Genomic DNA, 21,229 nt, shown 5'->3' with positions numbered 1-21,229 from the left:
CATCTGGAAGTGAGTGGTTTCTCATCCACTTTAGTAACTGTAATATCACAAATGTGGTTTACAAGTTACAATGTGAATGTGGCCTACAGTATATAGGGCTCACCTCCAGAAAAATTAAGATGAGGATACAGGAGCATCCAAGTACTATAAAGGCAGGGAAGTTGACAACTAGATTAGTACAACATTGTCATACAATGAAGCACAGTTTTACATGGGTGGTACTCGAGAAAGTAATTGGTAACCCACAAAACATTGAAAGGATACTCCTGTCCAAAGAAGCGCAGTGGATTTTCCAAGAAAAGAGTGACCAAAATGGGTTGAATGAGCTTATAGAGTGGAACAGGGTGGGCAAAAAACACTCTTTGTTCCATTTGTAATCAGTATAAATAATTGTAGCACCCCACATTGAGACTATTTTTCAAAACAGCCTTGGTATTGGTAAGAGGAGGTATACAGGCTTTACACAGCCTTGTTCCAGCTTTTGGTGAAATTCCAATATGTATTAAACAACTTTATTGATAAAATAAATCTCACCGATATCATAGAGATATTTGAAACTGGATTAAGTTGCCACTATGTAAAATTGTACCGAATTTGATAGATGTATGAGAGTGGGTTGGACATTGTGGTGTTTTTTGACACTTTATTGAGATCAAAATATAACATAATTTTGAATAACCGTTCCTCCCCAGTTTTTTGAGAGGAGAGGTTCCATATCAGCCGTACAATGAAATTAATTCATAAATAGGAAAATTACACCAAGAAGAAAACAAATTTTAATCATTTTTAATGTTTTGCGGCGAGTTATGAGCAGCTCACGTTGTGGGTCTGGTTTGGGTCCCAACCCAAGTAGGTGGCCAAACTCTCGCGTTGGTAGTGTTAACATGCGATCGGCCGCGCGATTTAAAAGGTATTCAGTCAGTGTCCACGAGTTACAGAGGTGGAGACAACACGCTCCGTGAGGCCCCGGTTGGTAAGGAGTAGGAGGGGGGGCCTTGTGATACGGAGTGACCAGTCCGGGTAATGGTAGTGTTGGAATACGGACTAAGTAAGTGAGCGGCAAGGTGAGAGGTGCCAGTCTCTGTTTAGACTTTGATTGCGGACATTGTGCATTTAAGTATTATGCAAATAGCAGTAAGAGACTTCTGATTGGGACTATGAAGAGTAGCATGTAAGAACGATATTGTAAAAAGGCATTGAAGACACTGATTGTCAAAACTTAGTTACGAAGTGATTATTGCATGCAGCAAGGTTCGATATATGTGTAGTGAATAACTAAATACGTATATAATTGATTATTATACTATGAACTGGAAACCCATTTGCTCTTTCTTGGACGGGGGGCCCTTGGGTTTAGATTCGCACAACGACCGAAGGCTGAATCATATAGGAGGACTCACAATACATATTTCAAAAGAGGCCTACAGACAGATGCAGTCACCAGTTACACCCTTGAACTGTTTTGTGAGTCAATTAGATCTGGAGCCATTCCTGCTGTGGTAGAATGCCCCTTTGACAAAGAGCAGTGGAAATAGGAGAGCACCCATAACCCAGCTGACACCCATAACCCGAATTTCAAAGGATTAGACACTGAGGGCCTGATTTAGATATTGGCAGATGGGTTACTGTGCCACAACGAGGACGGACATCACGTCCACTGAAATAAAAATCTTATATCCTATGGATTTATATTTCGGCGGATGGGATATCTGTCACTGTTGTGACTGATATCCTGTCCTCCAAGCTCTAAATCTGGTCCTTAACCAAATTTGTTTCTGGATCTGGACTATAATGGGGGTTCCACACCATGAGTCCCACCCTTTGTTCAATAACACTATTCATTCAGAGGAAAGATCACCAAGACGTATTGCTGCTGAAACCAGGACTCAACACTACAATCTGCTAGTCTCCTTGCTGGGCAAGAGGCCATGACCCTGGAGTCAAAACTCCTAGCTAGCTGTGAGCCTGGAGCTACTGCTTTCTTCCTGCCTGTCAAGTCATTTGAGGTGGAGGAGAGCGCCTGGAGGAAGTAAGGCCCAACTGGCATCATGTCGCGTGGATCCCAGTGAGCTAAGTGTGAGATGTTCATTCCGTTTGGGACCTTTGCTGCTGCTTCAGTCTGCGACCTCTGTATGGCGGGGGGGGCTTGATGGGGGGAACGTGAACTAAGGCCATAGCCCTAGTGCAGCACCAGTCAGCAAACTTCATACGTTAGGTGGCGGACACCATGAAGTAAGAGCTGTTGCGCCTGTCGGCAACCCCATATACCCGTGGGAGCCAAAGTGAAGGGCGCTGTCCATCTGCAGAGCTAACCAGCGACCCTCCTGTGTCAGGAAAGGGCCGCCATGAAGCAGGACCAAAGCCCAGGCCCATCATGCTCAGGATGCTGTAAAGAACATTTATCAATTGCGAGGAGCCATGAAGGAGGAAGTCTAACAAGAGCCTCAAGGAGGCCCAACCTGTCGCCAGATAAAGACCCCAAGAGTTGAACTATCGGCATTGGGAAACTGTAGCACACCATGACTCAACCCAGTCCTTATGCAGTTGGCAGCCCTGTCAGCCACCTCTTTCTTTCAAACTCTTATTTCTTCATGAAACTTATTTTGTTTGACTCATTTTCTTTCTCCAAATGACATTTCCAGAACTAGTCATGCTTGATGGAAAGTGCCCATTTTTGATTGGTTACCCCTCTCCCCTCCCCTTTTTGCAATTTTCGTAGTTGCCTTGCCTTTGAGTGCCCCCCATCTCCATTGGTTAACATTGGCCACCAGACTCCAAATTTCACCTCTGCACCCAGCCACTCTAGTGCGGCTGACAGTGCTGTCTTAGTGCTCTCTTGAACCTTGCCCTTTGTTGACCTAAAACCTAGAAGACCGGGTTTGTGAGTTAAGTACTTACCTGTGAAATTGTATTTTTCCCAAATGATAACATTGCTCATTTGAGTGTACATTTTTTCTTGTCTACAAAGTACTGATATTTCTAAAAACTGTATTTATCTTGCTGAACTGAAGCCCTGCACTAAGTATTCATATACTGCATTGAAAATTATTGCTAGTTTGAAAACTGTACTTACCTGCAACTACGTTTCTTTGGTTCTAGTAATAAAAGTAACAAAGTAATTTTGTTATAAACCATTGGTCTCTGATTTAGTCATTGAGTGTATTTATTTATTTATTTTATTTATTTATTTAAACTTATATTGCGCGCAGCTACCCATAGTGGGTTTCCCGGCGCCAGAGATAGATAAAAGAAAGAAAACAAGCAGAAGGCCCAAACGGAACAAGCAGTGCAGGGAAATTAATTGAACAAAAGGGTCTTCAGTTTTTTACGAAAAGGGAGAAGATCAGTCTCGGCTTTCAACGCCGGCGGAAGAGCATTCCACATCTTTGGGCCAAGATAAGAAAACGAGCGACCGCCCATTTTAGCCAGTTTAATTCTGGGAACAAAGAAATCGCCACTAGTGGAAGATCTTAAAGTCCGACCAGGCTTATAGACTTGAACCAGGTTCTGCAGGTATTTAGGGGCAGAACCCTGCCTGATTTTAAAAAGGAGGCATAAGGTTTTAAATTTTACATGGTTCGGGACTTTAAGCCAATGAAGGTCACGCAGAGCCTGAGCTGCGGAGGATCTCCGAGGTACATGCCACAATAAACGAGCTGCTGAGTTTTGCACCACTTGAAGCTTATTTATAGTGGCCTTATCGGCCCCAAGATAGAGCACATTCCCATAATCAATACGAGAAATCACAAGAGCCTGAACGACAGTTCTCCGAGTAGAGCAAGGCAGCATCCACGGGATCTTCTGCAACCATCTTAAGGTGGAATAACAGATTGCAGTGACCTTTGTTACCTGCTGTCTCATAGAGAGCCTATCGTCTATGAGAAAACCTAGGTTGCGGGCAACGGGGGCTGGCTTCGGCAGAGGACCCATATCACTGGGCCAATGCCGAGGGCCCCACAGATCTTTATTCTTGCCCAGGATAACAACCTCGGTCTTGTCACCGTTGAGCTTGAGCAGATGGTCGTGCATCCAAGCAGCAACGCGCGACAGGCCAGATTTCAAGGCAGAGACCTCATGGCCCTCACTGCTGGAAAGAGAGAACACGATCTTCGTGTCGTCGGCATACGAATAGATTGTCAACCCGGCGTCCTCCACAATAGTAGCAAGGGGTCTGATGTAGATATTAAACAGCAGAGGGCTGAGAATCGACCCCTGGGGGACGCCGTATGCCGATGAATAGACAGCAGATTCAGCTTCTGTCGAAAACACCTGAAAGGTGCGCTCGCCTAAAAAGGAGGCAATCCAGGCCAGCGCAGATCCAGCGACACCAAGGGAGCAGAGAGAATCAAGAAGAATGGAACGAGACACGGTATCGAACGCTGCACTCCAATCCAGAAGGATGAGTGCAAAGGTCTCCCCGCAATCGATACCGTGCCGAAGCCTCTCCGTCACCCCGAGGAGAGCGGACTCAGTGGAGTAGTGTGCGCGAAACCCGGATTGGGACGGATGAAGATATCCCACGTTCTCGACAAATGAATTAAGCTAAGTGTTCACATGTCGTTCCAAGATTTTAGAACATGCAGGCAGCAGGGATATGGGCCTGAAATTGGCTAAGTCAGAGGTGTCCGCACCGGTCTTTTTCAGCAGGGGAACAACCATGGCATGCTTCCACTCTTGTGCCACCAGAGACTCTGTGAGAGATGTATTTAGGAGTTTCATTAGGACTCTCTATGGCTCGAGGTCCAACAGTTTTAGAATTTTCATAGGAACAGGGTCCCGAGGGGAGCCTGACCTAATACTGTTCAGGCACGAGGAGAAAGTGATGTCATCAAACAGAAGCCAGTCGTGAATATACATTGAAGGGGGAGGGAGAGGACTGCTAAAAGTAGCCACTGGTAGGGAATCAGCAAGTGGCGGAGAAGTATTCAAGGATTCATGAATACGCTCCACCTTAGAGATAAAAAAATCTGCGATGGCATCACACTGTGGTTTATCCAAAGCCGGAGAAGAAGGTACCGTGTCTGCTCCCGTTAGCTTCTTCACCACTGCAAAAAGAGTCTGTGGACAGTTCTGTGCCTGGGTAATCGAGGATGCCGTAAAGGTGGCCTTGGCCAATTTACAGGTAACATGGTAGCTTTTTAATGCAACTTTATAAGCCACCTTACTAGGGGTAGAGTAGGAAAGCCTCCATTTTCTTTCCAAAGCCTTGCACTTGGCTCGTTGTAATTTTAAATCTTCAGTGAACCAAGGTGCAGGAGGATGAAGGGATCTGTGGTTATTAGATAAAGGAGGAGAGGATGCAATTACAGCATCCATTAGCCACTGGGAAACTGCAGCATTAGATTCTGATCCAGAGCTTTCCAGAATCTGAATAGATTCACTAAGATGTTGATTAAATGCCACCATATTAAGCTTGTCCCACCGTTAGGAAGGCTTGCTCTTACCGACACAGGGCTTAGAATTGGGTGAAGACAAAGGTAACATGAAGTGTACCGCAAAATGGTCAGACCATTCTAATGGGCGGGCCCTTTGGGAGCAATCATAAGGTAGATTAGAAATGATTGGATCTAGCAAGTGATCGGCCGAGTGAGTAGCCCCAGAGTTGCGAAGTAAAAGATTAAAAACTTCAAGGTCAAACAGTAACGACTGACTGAGAGTACCTTCAACATCTTCAAGATGGATATTTAGGTCACCAAGAATGGAATAATGTTTTGCCTGTGTGTACAATAGATGCTTAACACAGCCCTCTGATTAGCCTAACTGCTCACCCACACTACCACAAAAGAGAGCATTTGTTTTATCTACTTTAAGCTCTGTAAAGCCTCTGGGGATCCACTGGACTGTGTGCACACTACACCTTACTTTTGTATAGTATATACAGAGCCAGCTTCCTTCAATGCTCCCTTCCACTATTGCTTAAAGTTCCCTATTCAGAGCCTGTAGATATTGCTGAGCACGCACAATATAGCCTCTTTACCCCTTGATATCGCTTGGTTCGAATCTTGGCCTCCTAAGGCATTGTTTCTTCTTCTGGACTGTAGCAATTTGAGAGGTGGATGGACACTGGGTTATCCGTCAATTTAGTAGACCACATTCTTAATTCGCCTCAGGGAAAGCCACAAGCAATGACCTTAGTAGCTTCTGGGCTGCACTTTACAGCTTGGCAGTCAAGTCATCCAGCCCCTAAGTCATCCTATTACATGTGGGAAGGTTAAAGAGAGGCTGGGGCACAGTAGTATCTGAGACTTCGGAGGCCATCTTTAGATCCTTGCTGCAAAGTGTCTGACTGTGAATTCCCACTCCTCTTTCTTCAACAAAATTTTTTTTGCAGCAACACTTTGCTGACTTCAGCCAACAGCTTGGCACAATGGAGATAGTATTTACATATATTGTTTGTGGGGATTTCCTAAGGGTTTAACACTCCCTCTGAAATGGCTAAACGCCTTTGGTGATTGCCATGGGACCCCCACTGATTCATTATGTTTCTGCTGGACTATTGCTGAACAACATCAAATCCAACAGGTATAAAAGTAACGTCCGGTCTTTGGCACAGAAGCTTATTTGTGGATTTCCCTGATTTAGAATACATTGGTCTACCTTCACATCACAGAAGAGTATATTTGCAAATAGTTATTCACCAAGATCCTAAAGGACCAACTTGTCAGAGCTTGTGCTTGTTCTTTTTTAGAAATATTCCTGTCATTCAACATATTGCCATTTAAAAACGACCAAGATATTTGATCTTTATCTTTAAGAGACAATGGAGGGACAAATGCTACTAAGGGAAAAGTTAACCCAACTAGTAACCCAAAATGGTTTGACAGCAATTGTTCGAAGGCCAGTCGTGCGCTTAAGAAAGCCCTAAAAATAATACCTAGAGACCCGTTGATCATCAGGGATTTGCGGGCTGAGTACAAGAAGTCACTTGCTACTCGCAAGCGAGCAGTTAAAAACAGCGTATGGGGGGGGAGGAGCCAAGATGGCGACCGGAGCAGACGCTTGAGCGCCCGGCTCCGTCGGCCCTTGGCTCTGTAACAACATCCTGATTCCTATCCTTATCGTTTCTGGAGGCGAAACGTGTGCGACGACGCGCTGACCACGCCGGTACTTTCCCGAAGTCCCAGCCTGCCCGGATGCCGGAGTTGTGTGTGATCTTGCTCTCCGCCCTGGATCCTCGCTCCATTGTTGCCCTTGCCGGCCCCTGGAGGCTCCGCAGTGACTGGACCCGCTAGCGCCAATCCGAGCCGCGCGGTCCTGACCTCACTCCACATCTTGGACTGCCGCCAGCTGCGCCTGGGAGGTGATGGCCAAACAACTGCTGCACCCTGCGCCTGAAGGACTGCGGCTGTGAGGTAAGCCCCGGAGGAACGGGTCTCCTGCCCCGATCTGTGGAACGCGCTGTGGGAGGCTGCCGGCCCCCTTCTCCTATCGTCTAACCGGCTGCAAGGGGAACTTGAGGGACGGGTGACGACTGTCGGCGTTCTCTGTGGCGGCGCGGACCTGAGGGGAGCTGACTTTCTGCTGCGACCTCCCCCCCCCCGGCCATTATACCGTCCTGCGGTAAACATGGCTTTATCTGCCTGCCCGCGGCTGGGGGGTGATAGCCCGGTCCTGCCCGCTGCCTGCTTCGCCCTCCCTACATCAGGCACCAGCTCTACAGTGCCGTCCCGGATTGATGCCAATGCGGGGATGCAGCTTCCACTGTCATGCGGCTCCGTTCTGGCCGTCCTACGGGACTTTCATTTGCAAATGCGTGCGGGTTTGCAGGCGCTGAGTGAGCAGTTTGACTCCATGCTATCGGCTGCGGGTCGTGAGCGCCTCGTTTGTCACCAGCAAGGCGTGGGTCTGCCTTTGTCTTCATGCGGGGATACAATGGCTACATGTGATCGTGCTACACTGGTGCCTGCAACTGTCTTTCCCGGCACCCATGATCAACTACTCTCCCGCTCAGCTGCTGATACTTTGTTTCCCCGTCCATTGATGCCTGTTTCATTGTTGCCTGTCTCACCGCGTCTGCAGAAGTATCCGGCTGGGCAGCACCTAACACCCTCGAGGACTCATTTACTGTGGCCTTCGTCTTCTTTCCTGTGGAACTCCTGTGCTTTAGATGCCAAGTTGGGACTTTGTGTGGTGGACAAAGGGACCTCTACAGATGGTCGGCGGCCATTTTATGCTCCTACTTCACTTTCTTCTTCTAAGCGGCCATATTGTCTTTGTTTGCACGGGATGCGGGGCCTTCATGTAGGAGCTGGCTTAATCTCACGCCCGCGATCAGGCCAGGGTTAGGCTGATTTATAACGCCATGGTTTCACGGATGGGCTGGACTGGGATTGGAACTGCTATGTATATGTTGTTTGCACTCGTCGCGAACTGTCTTCTTCCATCTATAATACTGTGACAATTCATTTTAACACGACTGCTTTTGGTGCAGTGGGTTTTCAGTGTGTGGAAGCTATAGATGGCCGAGGGTTTCGGGCGCTCTGATGTTACGTAGGCTCCTCCCCACCTTCTTCTTTCTGGGAGTTTAGATTAGAATAGTTCTATTCTTTTCTCACCCCCTTTATCATAGGTGTAAACGTTTTTCTTTCTTCCTTTTATTCTACTCTTGCTCTCCTTTCTTGTCTATATTTCAGGTTTTAAAGGGCGACAGGCACTATGCTGGGGGGGGGGGGGCAGGCCGTAGCCTCCGCATTGGTGTAGGGTGGGGGGGTAATTTACTATTTCTAATTAGTTCTATGGGCCTTTCTTTCCTTTTATGTTTCTGCGCTTTACTTGCTTCGATTCTGGGTCCGGGTGTGGGGTTGACTGAGTGGGGGCGGCACTGAAGGGGTGCGTACTTGCTGATGTGACTATCCTGTTGTTGATTTGCACCGCCTCACTGCCTGGGATTTTACTTTCCATTGTTGTTTTCAATAATGTTGCCGCTCTCCCGTGTTGTGAAGATACCGTGCGGACTCGAATCTCCTTGGTTCTTATTCTTCACTGACTTTTTCCCTGATAAAATTATATAAAAAACTTTAAAATTAACCTTCATTTCTCCTATCCCCTGGTGTCATGGGTCTTTCCAGTGTAATATCCATAAACCGTTGCTATTTTTGACCGTTGATGCTAAGGGGCCGTAATGTTTGTATCAGTGCTTAACCGTATCGTGGCCGGCCTGATGGTTGTAGGCCCGTATTTGTTCTTTTTATATGCACGAATAAAGGTTTTCAAAAATTTAAAAAAAAAAAAAAAGCGTATGGGAGTCACTGTTAGATCCTGAGACATTAAAAAATAGCTCGAAGTTCTGGGAGATTATTAATAAGCCTATATTTGATCATCCTAGTATTTCTAATGTGGGCACTAATATCCCAGAGGAAGAATGGATTAACCACTTCAGCTCTATTTTTAAAAGCAATGGGTTGCAGGTAGAACGTAGTTCAAATGAAAGTAGAGAAAATTTACTACTCTTCTCAATTGATGAGGTAATAAAGGGAATCGAAGGATTATCAAACAACAAGGCCCCAGGACCCGACGGTCTTCCTCCTGACCTCTTTAAATCTTGTATAGCACTATGGGCACCGGTCCTTACAGCAGTACTCAATGCGGCTGTGTCATGTGGATGCCCATAATCATGGGGGGTTTCTACTATTGTGCCTATTTTTAAGAAAGGAGACCGTAGCAGCCCAGTTTGTTATAGACCAATATCATTAATAAACTCCGTGGTCAAAGTTGTGGGAGGAGTAATTTTGAATAGATTGGTCAGATGGTCAGAGGAAAACAATATAATATCTCCAATCCAGTATGGATTTAGGCCTGGACATTCCACGATTTCTCAATGCTTAAATTTATACCTCATTATTGGGAAGTATACCAAGGCCCGAAGAGGAACGATTCACATGGCGTTCATGGATCTTTCCTCTGCTTTCGATTGCGTGAGTCGGGGGAAGCTCTGGGGCGCCATGGCAAAAATGGGCGTGGACCAAAACTTAGTTAATTTGCTAGAAGATATGCACTCTGACACCAAAGCGAATGTCAGATACACCCAAGATCTAAATGTGACTAAAGACTTTGGAGTGTATCGGGGTGTCCGACAAGGATGCATTCTGGCCCCGTTCCTTTTTAACCTCTACATAAACGATTTGGAAGAGCACCTTTTAAGTACTAACACTGACTACCCGTACATTGGCCGAAAGGGTCTGCCGGTTCTGCTATATGCGGATGATGAAGTCCTTTTATCTAGGACTGCCAATGGACTTCAAATTCTATTAGACTCCTTCTACTCTTTCATGAAGTCAAGAGAGTTAAGTATTAATAACTCTAAATCCTACATAATGAAGGTTGGCCAAGGAAACAAAAAACCAAATCGCTTAAATGTAAATGGAGTACAAATCCCTGTAACACACACATTCTCTTACCTTGGGGTCCTCTTTGATAGTCAATTAAATTGGGGACCCGTGATTCAAAAAAAGCAGGGAGAGGTCATCAGGGTAAATGCGGCTATACTGGACTTTTCCAGGAAAGTGGGTAATAGCCCAGTTGCTGCACTACTCCAACTCTACCAGGCCAAAAGTGTTACCACAGCATGTTACGGCAGTGAAATATGGGGATATGCTCCTCTGGAAGCCCTACAGATAGTCAAAAATAACTTTCTAAAACAATTACTAAGGGTTCCCAGGGGTACGGCAAATTTTTCTGTGCATGAGGAATTGGGGGTTCCCTTTGTATGTGACAAAATTGCAGTGAATCCCTTGTTATGCTGGATGAACTGTTGGTTAAATGACAACATACCACTCACCCAGCTTATCCTAAGAGAAACACTTACATGGGATAACAGGATGAAGGTTCCCTGGTTAAAGTACTTACACAAGTGCTTTACTGACTTAGGTCGTCCTGAACTTCTCTTATTTCCTGAATCCATTACTAAAAAGGATGTTATAGCGGTCAAGAAAGCTTTTATCGATTCTAGACATCAGGATAGGGAATCATGTGAACTAAAAAAAGAAAGTGTACGTAATCATGTATTAATTAAAAGCACTTTGCTCATGGAACCTTACCTAACATGGCAAATGTCTAGTTATGACCGTTTCTTACTGACAAGGTTCAGGTTCAACCTGTTTCATTTTTTGTTGGCTGTTCCCAGGGGATCTCATCGTGGGCAAGTGTTGCCGGCTTGCGGCTGCGACGATAAGTCTCCGCAAGACCTGGCACACTTTCTGTTCTTTTGTCCCTTTTATGTTATACCGAGGAAGTTATATTTAAAAACCCTGTTTGAAAAAACTAAATTTTCTACAATTTCGTCCCGCACTGCATTTTCTTCAGCTGCTAAGTTGTGAATACACCTTGTATATATGTAGTTTTTTAAAATTGGCAGTAAAATTCAGAAACAGTATGGAAGGATAAAAATACTAATACATGAACTGCTATCTTTTCCTTTTAAGGATTTTTTAAACGTTTTGAATGTATAATGTAGATCTGTCTTTTTTATGACTATATTATAACTGAATCTTCCTTTTAATGTATAATTGTGTTATTAATTGTAATGTAAATGCTTTTATGGTTGTCAACAAGAACAACCGAATAAAGTTTATTGACTTGACTTGACTTGACAAATGCGTGAAAGGTGCTGATTGAACTCCGAGATCAATGGTAACGCTGGCCATAGAATCTGCAACATCCTTTACTCCAAACGCTACAAAACAGTATGCCCATTTGAAGATTAATAAATTGTCATTGGAACCTTTGTTGACGAAAGTTATGACCATTTGACCTACAGTGAGTCTCTCGACATTCTCTAGCCTTCCTTTATCCAGGATCTCTCATTCACCATGTTGTAGATGATTGATCCATCAGCCAAATGTTCACCAAACAAAACCTCACGTACAACATCACTGAAAAGTCTGAATAATGGAGGTGGAAAATACTTCCTTTGGAGATACCTATTGAGGGCTTACTAGAACTGATCACGGAGAAGTAGAAGGATAAAAATCAGATTCAAGGATGTTTCTTTTTTCAAGTCCCTGACATTTACTAGATTGAAGCATATGCAAATATTCCCCTAAACCGTGGAGTTTTTTGTGTCCGTTTCTCTCTACAGAAAATCCATTTCTTTCTAAATTCTGACTATTATAAGTGACCCCTTACACAGCGACCAAAGATAAGAACACATTTAAAGGGATAGTTCAAGGGCCAAATGTTCTTCCAGCAATACCCAAAAAGGCTATTCACCATCTCAAAAGGTTCAGGCTCTAGACCTAAACTTGCTAACCCGAAAGTCCACTGCTGAGCTCTGATGTTCAATCTCCTGTCGATAAACAAAGGTTTGCTTCTACTTCAGCTTTACTGCTTTGTATCCTACTCCTTTACCCTCGGTAGATCACGAAAAAGCCACAGATCCTATAAAATTAATCTGCCAGCCATCACCTTTTTTTCTGAAGGCATAAAAACCACAAACTCTTTGTTTCTGAATTTGTGACAAAGAAGTTCATAAAGGCATGTTTACGGAATTACAAAGTGTGTAGGCGAAATTCAAGCATTATTCATGAAGCCATTCTACAAAGGTTTTTCAGAAGTAGGCTAAGAAAGCTCTAAGCACCCCAAAAATACCTGGACCGGACCAAACGGTACCATAAGACGGCAGATTATTTTTGGCTTTGGTTAAGTAAATAAAAGACCGACTTTATCTAAACAGTACATAGCTACTGTTTCACACTCTGTATTGTCTATTATAACCAGAAAAAACATACACATCGGAGACAGAATAAGGGTATTCTTTTAAGGATTGACCGCAACTTCAGCCTTACATGCAGTAGTACTTGGATATACAAACACTGCTGCATGGCTTTGAAAACTAGAAGAGTAGAGTGAAGCAAGAGTTCTGCAGAGCTTGTTCAAAGAAGAGATTTCATTCCCACCTACCAATTATTAGGAACTGCTGAGTCAGAGGATGCACATCTATGTAAAATCTAATGCTGGAGAAGGTTCTATACCTGTAAGTGCAGTTCTCCAACATAAGATCCTTTGACGGATTCAAGTATGATTAATCTCCCTCCCTGGTGACAGGATAGTGATGTCTTGAGCACACTGATGCCTCTAGTCTAACCATGGCTTCGAGCGTGGAGTTCAAGGCTGCCTACCAAAGTTGTCCTAAGATTTAGTAAAATATTGAGATAAGTATGCTATTGCACTACATTAGCTAATGCTGCTATTTATTTATAAATGTAAATGTAAATGTACATGTATTTATATAGCGCAAATCGCCCACATCGCAGGCATCTATGCGCTTGCTTAGGGAACCCGTCCTGGTATTCCCCTGTGAGATACCCCGGCAGGGTATCCACAAGGTGAAAGCCAGGCATCCCGCCGCGAGGGGCCATTGTGGAGATTAAGCAAGCTATTGCCCAGAGTCGCAGAGTGTGAACCCGTGAGTCAAGTAGGCACCGGAGCGAGAATTATCGAGTCCGTGGAATTATTGAGCCCAACCCCCGTCGGGGCGGGGAATTGAACCCTGGTCCAGGGCCGATCTCGGCTTCCGGGTCTGCCTCCTCTAACCCCTGAGCCACACTTCTCCACTTCTCCACTCCACTTATACTGGGGATTCCTAGCCTAACGCCTTCGATGTCAACTATTGAAAGATACAAATTCTTGAGAACTGTAGTTACATGCAAGTAACTTTGTCCTTGCTGGCACATGACAGGCTGACTGGATTGAGGCATGGCCCTTAGTTTTGCGAAACAGTCATCATCTGGCATTTTAGCTGCTCTTCGTGGCTGGTCAGGCAGCCCTTTCTTTTCCATCTGGGCACCACAAGCTTCCTTTGACTCAACAGCGGTGTCTTCATGCCACCCAGAGAACCCACTCAACTCTGGAACTTTCAAAGCTATCGCCTAGTCTAGCAGCCTTACCAGTCAAGCTAAACTCGACACAGTGACCAGCTAGTTTGTCTCTGTTCCTGCAACCTTTGTAGTATTGAGTCCGTTGCTGATCTAAGTGTTCAACTACTTTTAAGCCCTCCCCTTCCCAATGTTATTCAGAAAAGGCATTCAACAGGACTGATATATTAAATGTTCTCATATACGTGAGCTCCCATTTGCTTTAAACTTTGAGAGCCTGAAACACTGTGATCCATTTACATATGAGATCACTTTCAGACCACGATTGATGTCTTGAGAGCCCTGTAACATAAAGAAGAAAGACTATGCCATCAAAGTCCCCACAAACCTAAGAGTGGCTGCGTGTATGTAGGACTGGCATCCAAAACTAACATAGTAATGTCCCTTGTCATGTTATTTGTCCTAAGTACTACTCAGCACTCTGATATCTCCTATTGCCTTGCATTTGTAAAGTTTTGTTTAGTGTACACTGGGGCCTGAGTACTGCATTGCCTCACAATATCACTCTTCATTGAATAACGTTCATAGTCTGATTGAATTATTGAATTATTTCAAAGTTTCATTTTTTACTTTACCCTTTGAACCTGTTTTGGGTATTTAAATACTCTGTATAAAGTGCTTCTAATGATATGTTTCAATACAGGAGTGCGTCTATGGAGGTTGCAAAGAGCAGTATGGGCACCGAGGAGTTAACAGTCAGCAAGTTGTTGCGCAGCCTCGGAGAAGAGACTCAGAAAGTAGAACAACTTGAAAAAGAACTCCAGACGACCAGGGAAAGGTATCCAATGGTTTAAACGCGTGTGCGTGTGTGCATGTGCGCTTGGGTTCTAGACTTCAGACTCCCCTCCCCCCCCCCCCCTTTTCTAAAGACATGTTTATAAAGACAATGTTTGTTACATTTCAGAATGGGAACGTTTATATTATGGATAATGATTCATAGTGCATCAATCATCCGAAACCCAGTTATAGCCTCAGTTAGTCAGTCAGTCAAATCACTTCATTCGATTAATTAAAATCATAAAAGTACACATATAAATCACATTCAATAAATACAATATTAAAACAGTGAAAGAATCCTAGAGAAGTGCTTACAGTAATTATTTACAAATTTCATATATATACAAGTCCGGAAAAATACAGTAAAATTCATGGTTCGCTTGTACTCAGGCCTCTTAATTCCTTAGATCTTACGGCTGCTACACGATAACTAGCAATATTAAAAATGTTCCATGTGTTGTGCAACAATTGCAAATACATTAAAGCTGGTTTAACCTGAAGGAACCCCAGACCTCTTAAAAGTGGGATAATAAACTTTTTCCTGATTGTATAATAATGTTTGCAAAAGAACAGTTAATATTTATAAACTATCACAGCGAAAAAAATAGCGTCGTGAAAAAGACAGTGAAAATGTCAGTCAAAGAATGGCCACTAAATGCAAAAACTTGGCACGTTAAAAGGACGGACCAGTGCGGATTTTGATGTTGCTCAATACAAAACATAGAAAGTTGAACGGCAGAAATATTTTTGGTGTGCGTTTCAAAATGATTTTGCAATCTGAAATCAAGGATAACATTGCTATTTGGTATCGCCCGCATTTCTGATTTAAATAGGAATCATTAATGCACATAAGGGAAGCTGATACTGCTATGGCAGTTGCTACACCCTTCATATTTTAAAGTGCAGTCCTTTACTGCGAGGCCAGCAAATATCAATAATTTAATTCTGTATTATGCAAAGGGAGAGGAACTGCAAGTCACATTTCTTAAATCTGACAAATCGCCTTAATCCTTACAAAGTTGTGTACTGGATCCAGTTAGTTAAGCTAGTTCTGCGTATATACATCGATGTTGTGGTCACAAATGATTCTAGTAGTAAAAAAAGGTGGGGTTTTTTCCCCATGAAAGTTATACCAGTTTGTTATTTAAAAGACTACGTATTCCGAAGGTCCAAGAGTTTCTCCGGACGTTGTTGCAAAAAAACAGGGGATCTTAGACTCTAGATAACCTTTAAAGGGCTACATTAGTATTGTTACTTCTTTCATGGGGTCTTTTGGGAAATAAGGAGCCATTTGCATACCCCCAAATGGTGGTGTTGACTTGTTTCGCCCCGTCTTTTTTTGCGTTCTTCTTTGAGTGATGAACTGGCTGGACCAATGTCTTCTAAATCAGGGGTGATATGGGGCGTACATATTTACTGTGTAGGAACATATAAGAGTTTTTTGTTATATAGTTGTTAAAGCGAATGCCTAGTGCAAACTTTTTGTTTTTAGAGAAGCAAATTAAAGGACCATCTTTCGAGAATCCAATTTCATTACAAATCGGCATGTACCTTTTAGACCCGAAATGTTCCATGAGTTTTGTTTTACACATTTCTGGAGCGTTTCTGGCTCATGTGCGCAGCAGGAGAGGCTGTATCTGTGACTGAAATTGCGAGGAGACACCAATTTACCTCTCAACCTCCAGATTGGGGCTGCTTGCAAGACACTGACGGTCGAGCTCTGATTGTCTTAATTTTTTTTTTTCTTCAATGTCTGGACCAGGTCAGAGCTTCAGTAACAGTTGCAGGGTCTGGTTGCCCCAAGTTTGAAAATCGAATCGACGGGCACTGTTGCGAGCTGTTTTCAGTCTCGCGATGGAACGGAATGTGATGGTGTCCGAATGATGATCTGATAGGATCTGTGGTTACACATTAATCTTGAATATTCATGAATAAAAAATTATATATATTCCTTCTTTTTAAGATATTGTTTATATGCTGTGCAAAGAAGTGGGTAGCTGTTATCATTGTTCTACTTTTTTGAGGTACTTATGAGTGGAGGAAGCTCTAAGCATGGATAAGTGGCTGATGGAATTTGTAGTTTTCAGTATAAGTGGCAGATTTTTTCTTATCTCCTCGGGGTTTAAATTGCGCCACTTGTAATATGACTTAGAAATAAATATATCTTGGTATTCATTTCCTATGGTTGCGTGCAACAGTAGCATACATTTTGTGAAAAAAATGTTGTTCCTTTGGGGGATTATGCGGTTTGTAGTCCCAGTTATGTCAAAACTGTCCGGTTGGAAACCTCAGCCATATATTTTGAATTTCGGTGGACTCATTCAGGTTCTTACTGAATGTTTCAAATCTTAATATTAAACTGGGCTCTTTTCTCAACAGAAGAGATTGTGTACTGCATGCTTTTGACTCTTTCGCTTCCACATTGAATACTGTTCACCTGATTTTTTTTTCTTTTGTTCATTGTGACTATTCTCTAAGAAGTGTTTAACCAAGGGTGCTATCATATTTCTACAGCAAATTATGAATCTAGATTGGCTTATTTGTTTCCAAATTCCTGATTTGTCTTGCCTATGTATAGTTTCTCACATGGGCATTGTATTTCATATACTGTGTTCTTTTCTTGCAGTTCATGAAGTTGAATTGTACCCACTTCTTGCTCCTATATTTGAAAGTACTACCTTCTATTGCTTATTGACATGGTTTGCATTCTCCACATTTATAATGTCCTTTAATTGGTTGTAGCTTCCAATATTATTGTATGGACTTCTGTGTTATGATTCTGTGTTATTGTCGATGGTGCTGTGTATTGTTGTATTGAATAATTTCTTAAGCTACGTTTTTTAAAGTTGCAAATTTAGTTTTTGGGGGATTCCAGACAATAACTGGAAACACTGGATTTTATCTGAATCGTTTTTTTTCTCTTTCTTGTAAACAGGGTCTTTTAACAGTTTTATTAGCTTTCTCAGGGACCCCTCTTCTATCATCCCTTCAGATAGTTAGGTTGCATGATGGTAGTACTTTTTAAACATTGTGCAATTACTGCAAATCCTAAATAATTAGCTGAATGTATTTATTTATTTTATTTTAAAGGTTTTATATAGCGCTGGCTAGACCCAGAGGTATCAGATCGCTTTACATGAGTATCAGAACATAATTGCAGGTTACATTGTTACAAAGGTTACACAGTTATTAGAGCCTGACAACTTAGTTACAAGTATGGTCGAGACAAACAAAATGGACATATAATAGAAGGGAAAAAGCAGGCAAGGGGAAAGATTCAGGGGAGGGGGGTAAGAGCAGGGGAAGCAGACAGAGAATAGAGGAGGGAAAGAGGAGGGGTCGGTAAAACACAGCATGGAAAGAGGAGGGGGAGGGTGACGGGGACACAAACCGACGAGTCAAAGCTGCGTCCAAAGTCCAGTAAGCTGTGATCCCAGAGGAAGTGGTATAATTTCCCCATCTCTGTTGCAAGAGGCTCCCTATACGCAGTGGACTCTCTCAGAGGGGTCTCTGAGACTCCAAGGTCTACATACTGGATCCTTCCCCAAAAAGGGAGAGGGAGTGCTTTGGCAAGGGGTGCCATACCATACCATACCTTAACTGTGAGTCGCTCCCTAGGTGCTATGGACTCTCTCAGCGGGTACTCTGAGACTCCAGAGTATAAATATTGGATCTTTCCCCAACAAGTGGAGAAGGAGTGCTTAGTCAAAGTGCACAATGGGACAGGGGGCTAGGCAGTGTAGCGGGCAAGGAGAAAGATTTAGGTGAGAGGGGATAGGGGCAAAGGAAATAGACAAAGAAAGAAAGAGTGCTAAAGAGTCTCAAACTCTTAGTGTGGAAGCTGTCATACCTGAATACACTATTCTATTAGTTTTGTTTTTAAATAGAGATGTGACTACGATGTTATTTGTTTCTTTAACATAGATATTTAGGTAGTTCATTACCATTCTATTTTGTGTCATATTAAACTTGATAACTTGACAACAGTTCTTGAGCTATTCAAGAAAAAGGTTGAGGTCTCTATCTGTGCCTAATTGTGTTCAGAAGATGTCATCAATATATTTTAGCCATGAAGGTATATTGTCTGTACATGGATAGTTGATTTAAATACAGTTATCGCTAAACTTGGCCATGTAGAAAATAGCTGCCTCCAGGGTGTAGGAGCATGAGCATCCTGTGGCAGTCCCTTTTATTTGCAGGAAGAATTCTTCTTGGATTATTTCTGAGATGCAGAGTATTGTATATTGATTAGTCATTTTGTCTCTTTCATAGTGTTAAATAGAAAACAACCCTGAACCATGGTGTAGACAGTGCTTTGTAAAATGATAAAAAGGATATCTAGAATTCTAGAGTGATAAGAGCACTACAGATTAGAGGCCTATTTAAGAGGTGTGTGTCAACATCACATGGCCTCCAATGATCTCTAGGGCTTTGCTCTAGAACTTTCAAACAGCCACTAGTACCTATCTACTGATAGCACCAGTGACTACCTGGCTGCAAGAAATGCATTCACAGCCTGGAGTCATTTTGCTGCAAAGGATATAGAGAATAAAATCTTTATTGTTCAGTTAATCAAAACTTACAAGTATTGAGAAATCAGCATTAAAAGGCATAATTGAAAAGCTTTGATAAAAATGAACATATTACTGGACTTCTTTACGGGTCCCTATTCCTTAGGTATAAACATGTAGGAGCACCTGAGCCCTAGGGCAGGATTTTAAAATAACTGCATGAATCATGACGTTTAATTGGCCTTGCTGGTGGAGATACGTAGATAAAAGTGCTTAGTGCTTTGGCTTGAACACCGCTTCACCACTGTGTGAAGGGAGGCAAATGTATGCTTTGTTAGTGCTAAATGCACAAACCGGTGCATTGCTCTTCACCATAGGTATGAGGTACCCCGCATAAAAAAGTGTGTACTGCTTATCTAAAATCTAAGAGTCCTGCGAGAGATGTGGTGAGCGACTAGGGGCCTCTCTCGTCTAGTACAGTGTCTTCCAGGTCAGGGGCACATCCAGATAATTAAACAATAATCCTAAATACAATGTCAATAGATTATCATCCCAGACCTCCTTCAAGTGGTACTCATTGTTTTGCGTCCACATACTGCTACTTTTAAAAATGAGTATACACGGAAATTCATCATCTTGCAATTTGAGGATTTCTGTGTAAGCTACTTTGTAGTGGGAAATGGCTTTTTTCTTAAAAAATGGCATCAACATCCATTTTGTATATTTTAAATAAAATTTGCAAAAAAATAGAAAGTGTAACATTGTTTGATTACTTTGGTCATCACAAGGGCATAACAGTTGATCAAGTTTAATGTTATATATAAAAGGAAAGCAAAGTAAGTATCTCAATGTACCGGCCCCTAGGCGTAAGAGCAAACCTTTTTCCCATCGACCTATGGGTTTTAAAAGATAGCTGGACGGCAGGTAGGAGGAATCTTCTATGGACATGTACCTGGCAATGGAGGTTTTCTATGACTCCTTTCATGTCTTGCTTTGCTATACTGAGTTTATACAACATCCTGAATGTTTTTTTTATTTATGCTCTCTTAAGTTAGTGGGGTTTTGGAAGATGTGCTCAAGGTTCACACTATTAAGGCTCTCTTACAGCAACAAGCCGGGGTATGTCCCTGCCCTTCTCACACTTAACTTATTTACTCAATGTGTCCCTCTTCTCAGATGAGACTAACATTTTATGAAATAAATCAAAATATCGCCCCAAAAAAACACACATACTTCTGAATTATGTGATTTTATAACCAATTTGGTGAAAACTTTGCAATCAATGCATTGAGAACAGGAAATATATATGCACACACAGACATATGATGTGTATTACACTTATTGAAACATAACGTGAAGCGAAAATAAACCTATTTACATATCACAACACAATATATACATAACAAATGAACATATATTCAAGACAAAACATTTAGACAGTGTGAGAAAAAATGAAAATCTGATTCAACCTGACTTGTAATCAATCTGGTGATCCTCGATTGTTATGGGTGATCAATAGCACTTGAAAATATGCGTCGATGTTTCGACCCCAGATAATATTGCGATAAATTGATCGTCAAAAGAGGGGTCTTCCTCCGGACTATATGTAGAGTCTGTGTGTGACCCTGAATAAAGATTCCACCTGGATATCAGATTATAGGTACTGTCGCACCGCAGCTTGAGCAGACTGTATATGATTGACTTGAATCAATAGAGCTCTCCTTATCAGCTGGTTGTATTTAGGTTCAATGGCACAGCATGCCAGCAACTCTCTGGCGTCTGGCGCTCGGGGTCTCCTGTAATTATTCAATGCTTCTCAAATGGGCACACATTGCCGCGGCCAATCGCCTCCAGGCAAAGCTTTCACGACAGACTTCAGGCTAATTAATGCCTACGAGTTCCCTTTCCCTTTGTGTCACTGGAAATTCATCTCAGGAAGCTGCCGGATTCCTTTTCATGTCTTGCTTTGCTATACTGAGCATAAAAAACATCCAGATTTTTTTTTTTATTTATGCTCCCTAAGTTAGTGGGGTTTCGGAAGATGTGCTCAAGGTACACACTATTAAGGCT

The 21,229-nt window shown here is 42.7% G+C and overlaps 1 protein-coding gene across 4 annotated transcripts in view; it reads left to right on the top strand.

Annotated features, from left to right (window-relative positions):
* OPTN (optineurin) overlaps positions 1–21,229 on the top strand; it is a 543,667-nt gene that overhangs the window by 198,635 nt on the left and 323,803 nt on the right. For all 4 annotated transcript variants that reach the window (XM_086919860.1, XM_086919852.1, XM_086919855.1 and 1 more), the window contains one exon: positions 14,515–14,649. In XM_086919860.1, coding sequence (XP_086775986.1) covers positions 14,515–14,649 — 135 coding nt within the window. The remainder of the gene's footprint in view (positions 1–14,514; positions 14,650–21,229) is intronic.

Source organism: Lissotriton vulgaris, chromosome 1_1 (assembly GCF_964263255.1).
Source record: "Lissotriton vulgaris chromosome 1_1, aLisVul1.2, whole genome shotgun sequence".
In the NCBI taxonomy this organism is placed as follows: Eukaryota; Metazoa; Chordata; class Amphibia; order Caudata; family Salamandridae; genus Lissotriton; species Lissotriton vulgaris.
Note: the sequence above shows the minus strand (reverse complement) of the source record. Positions and strands in the feature narration are given on the sequence as shown.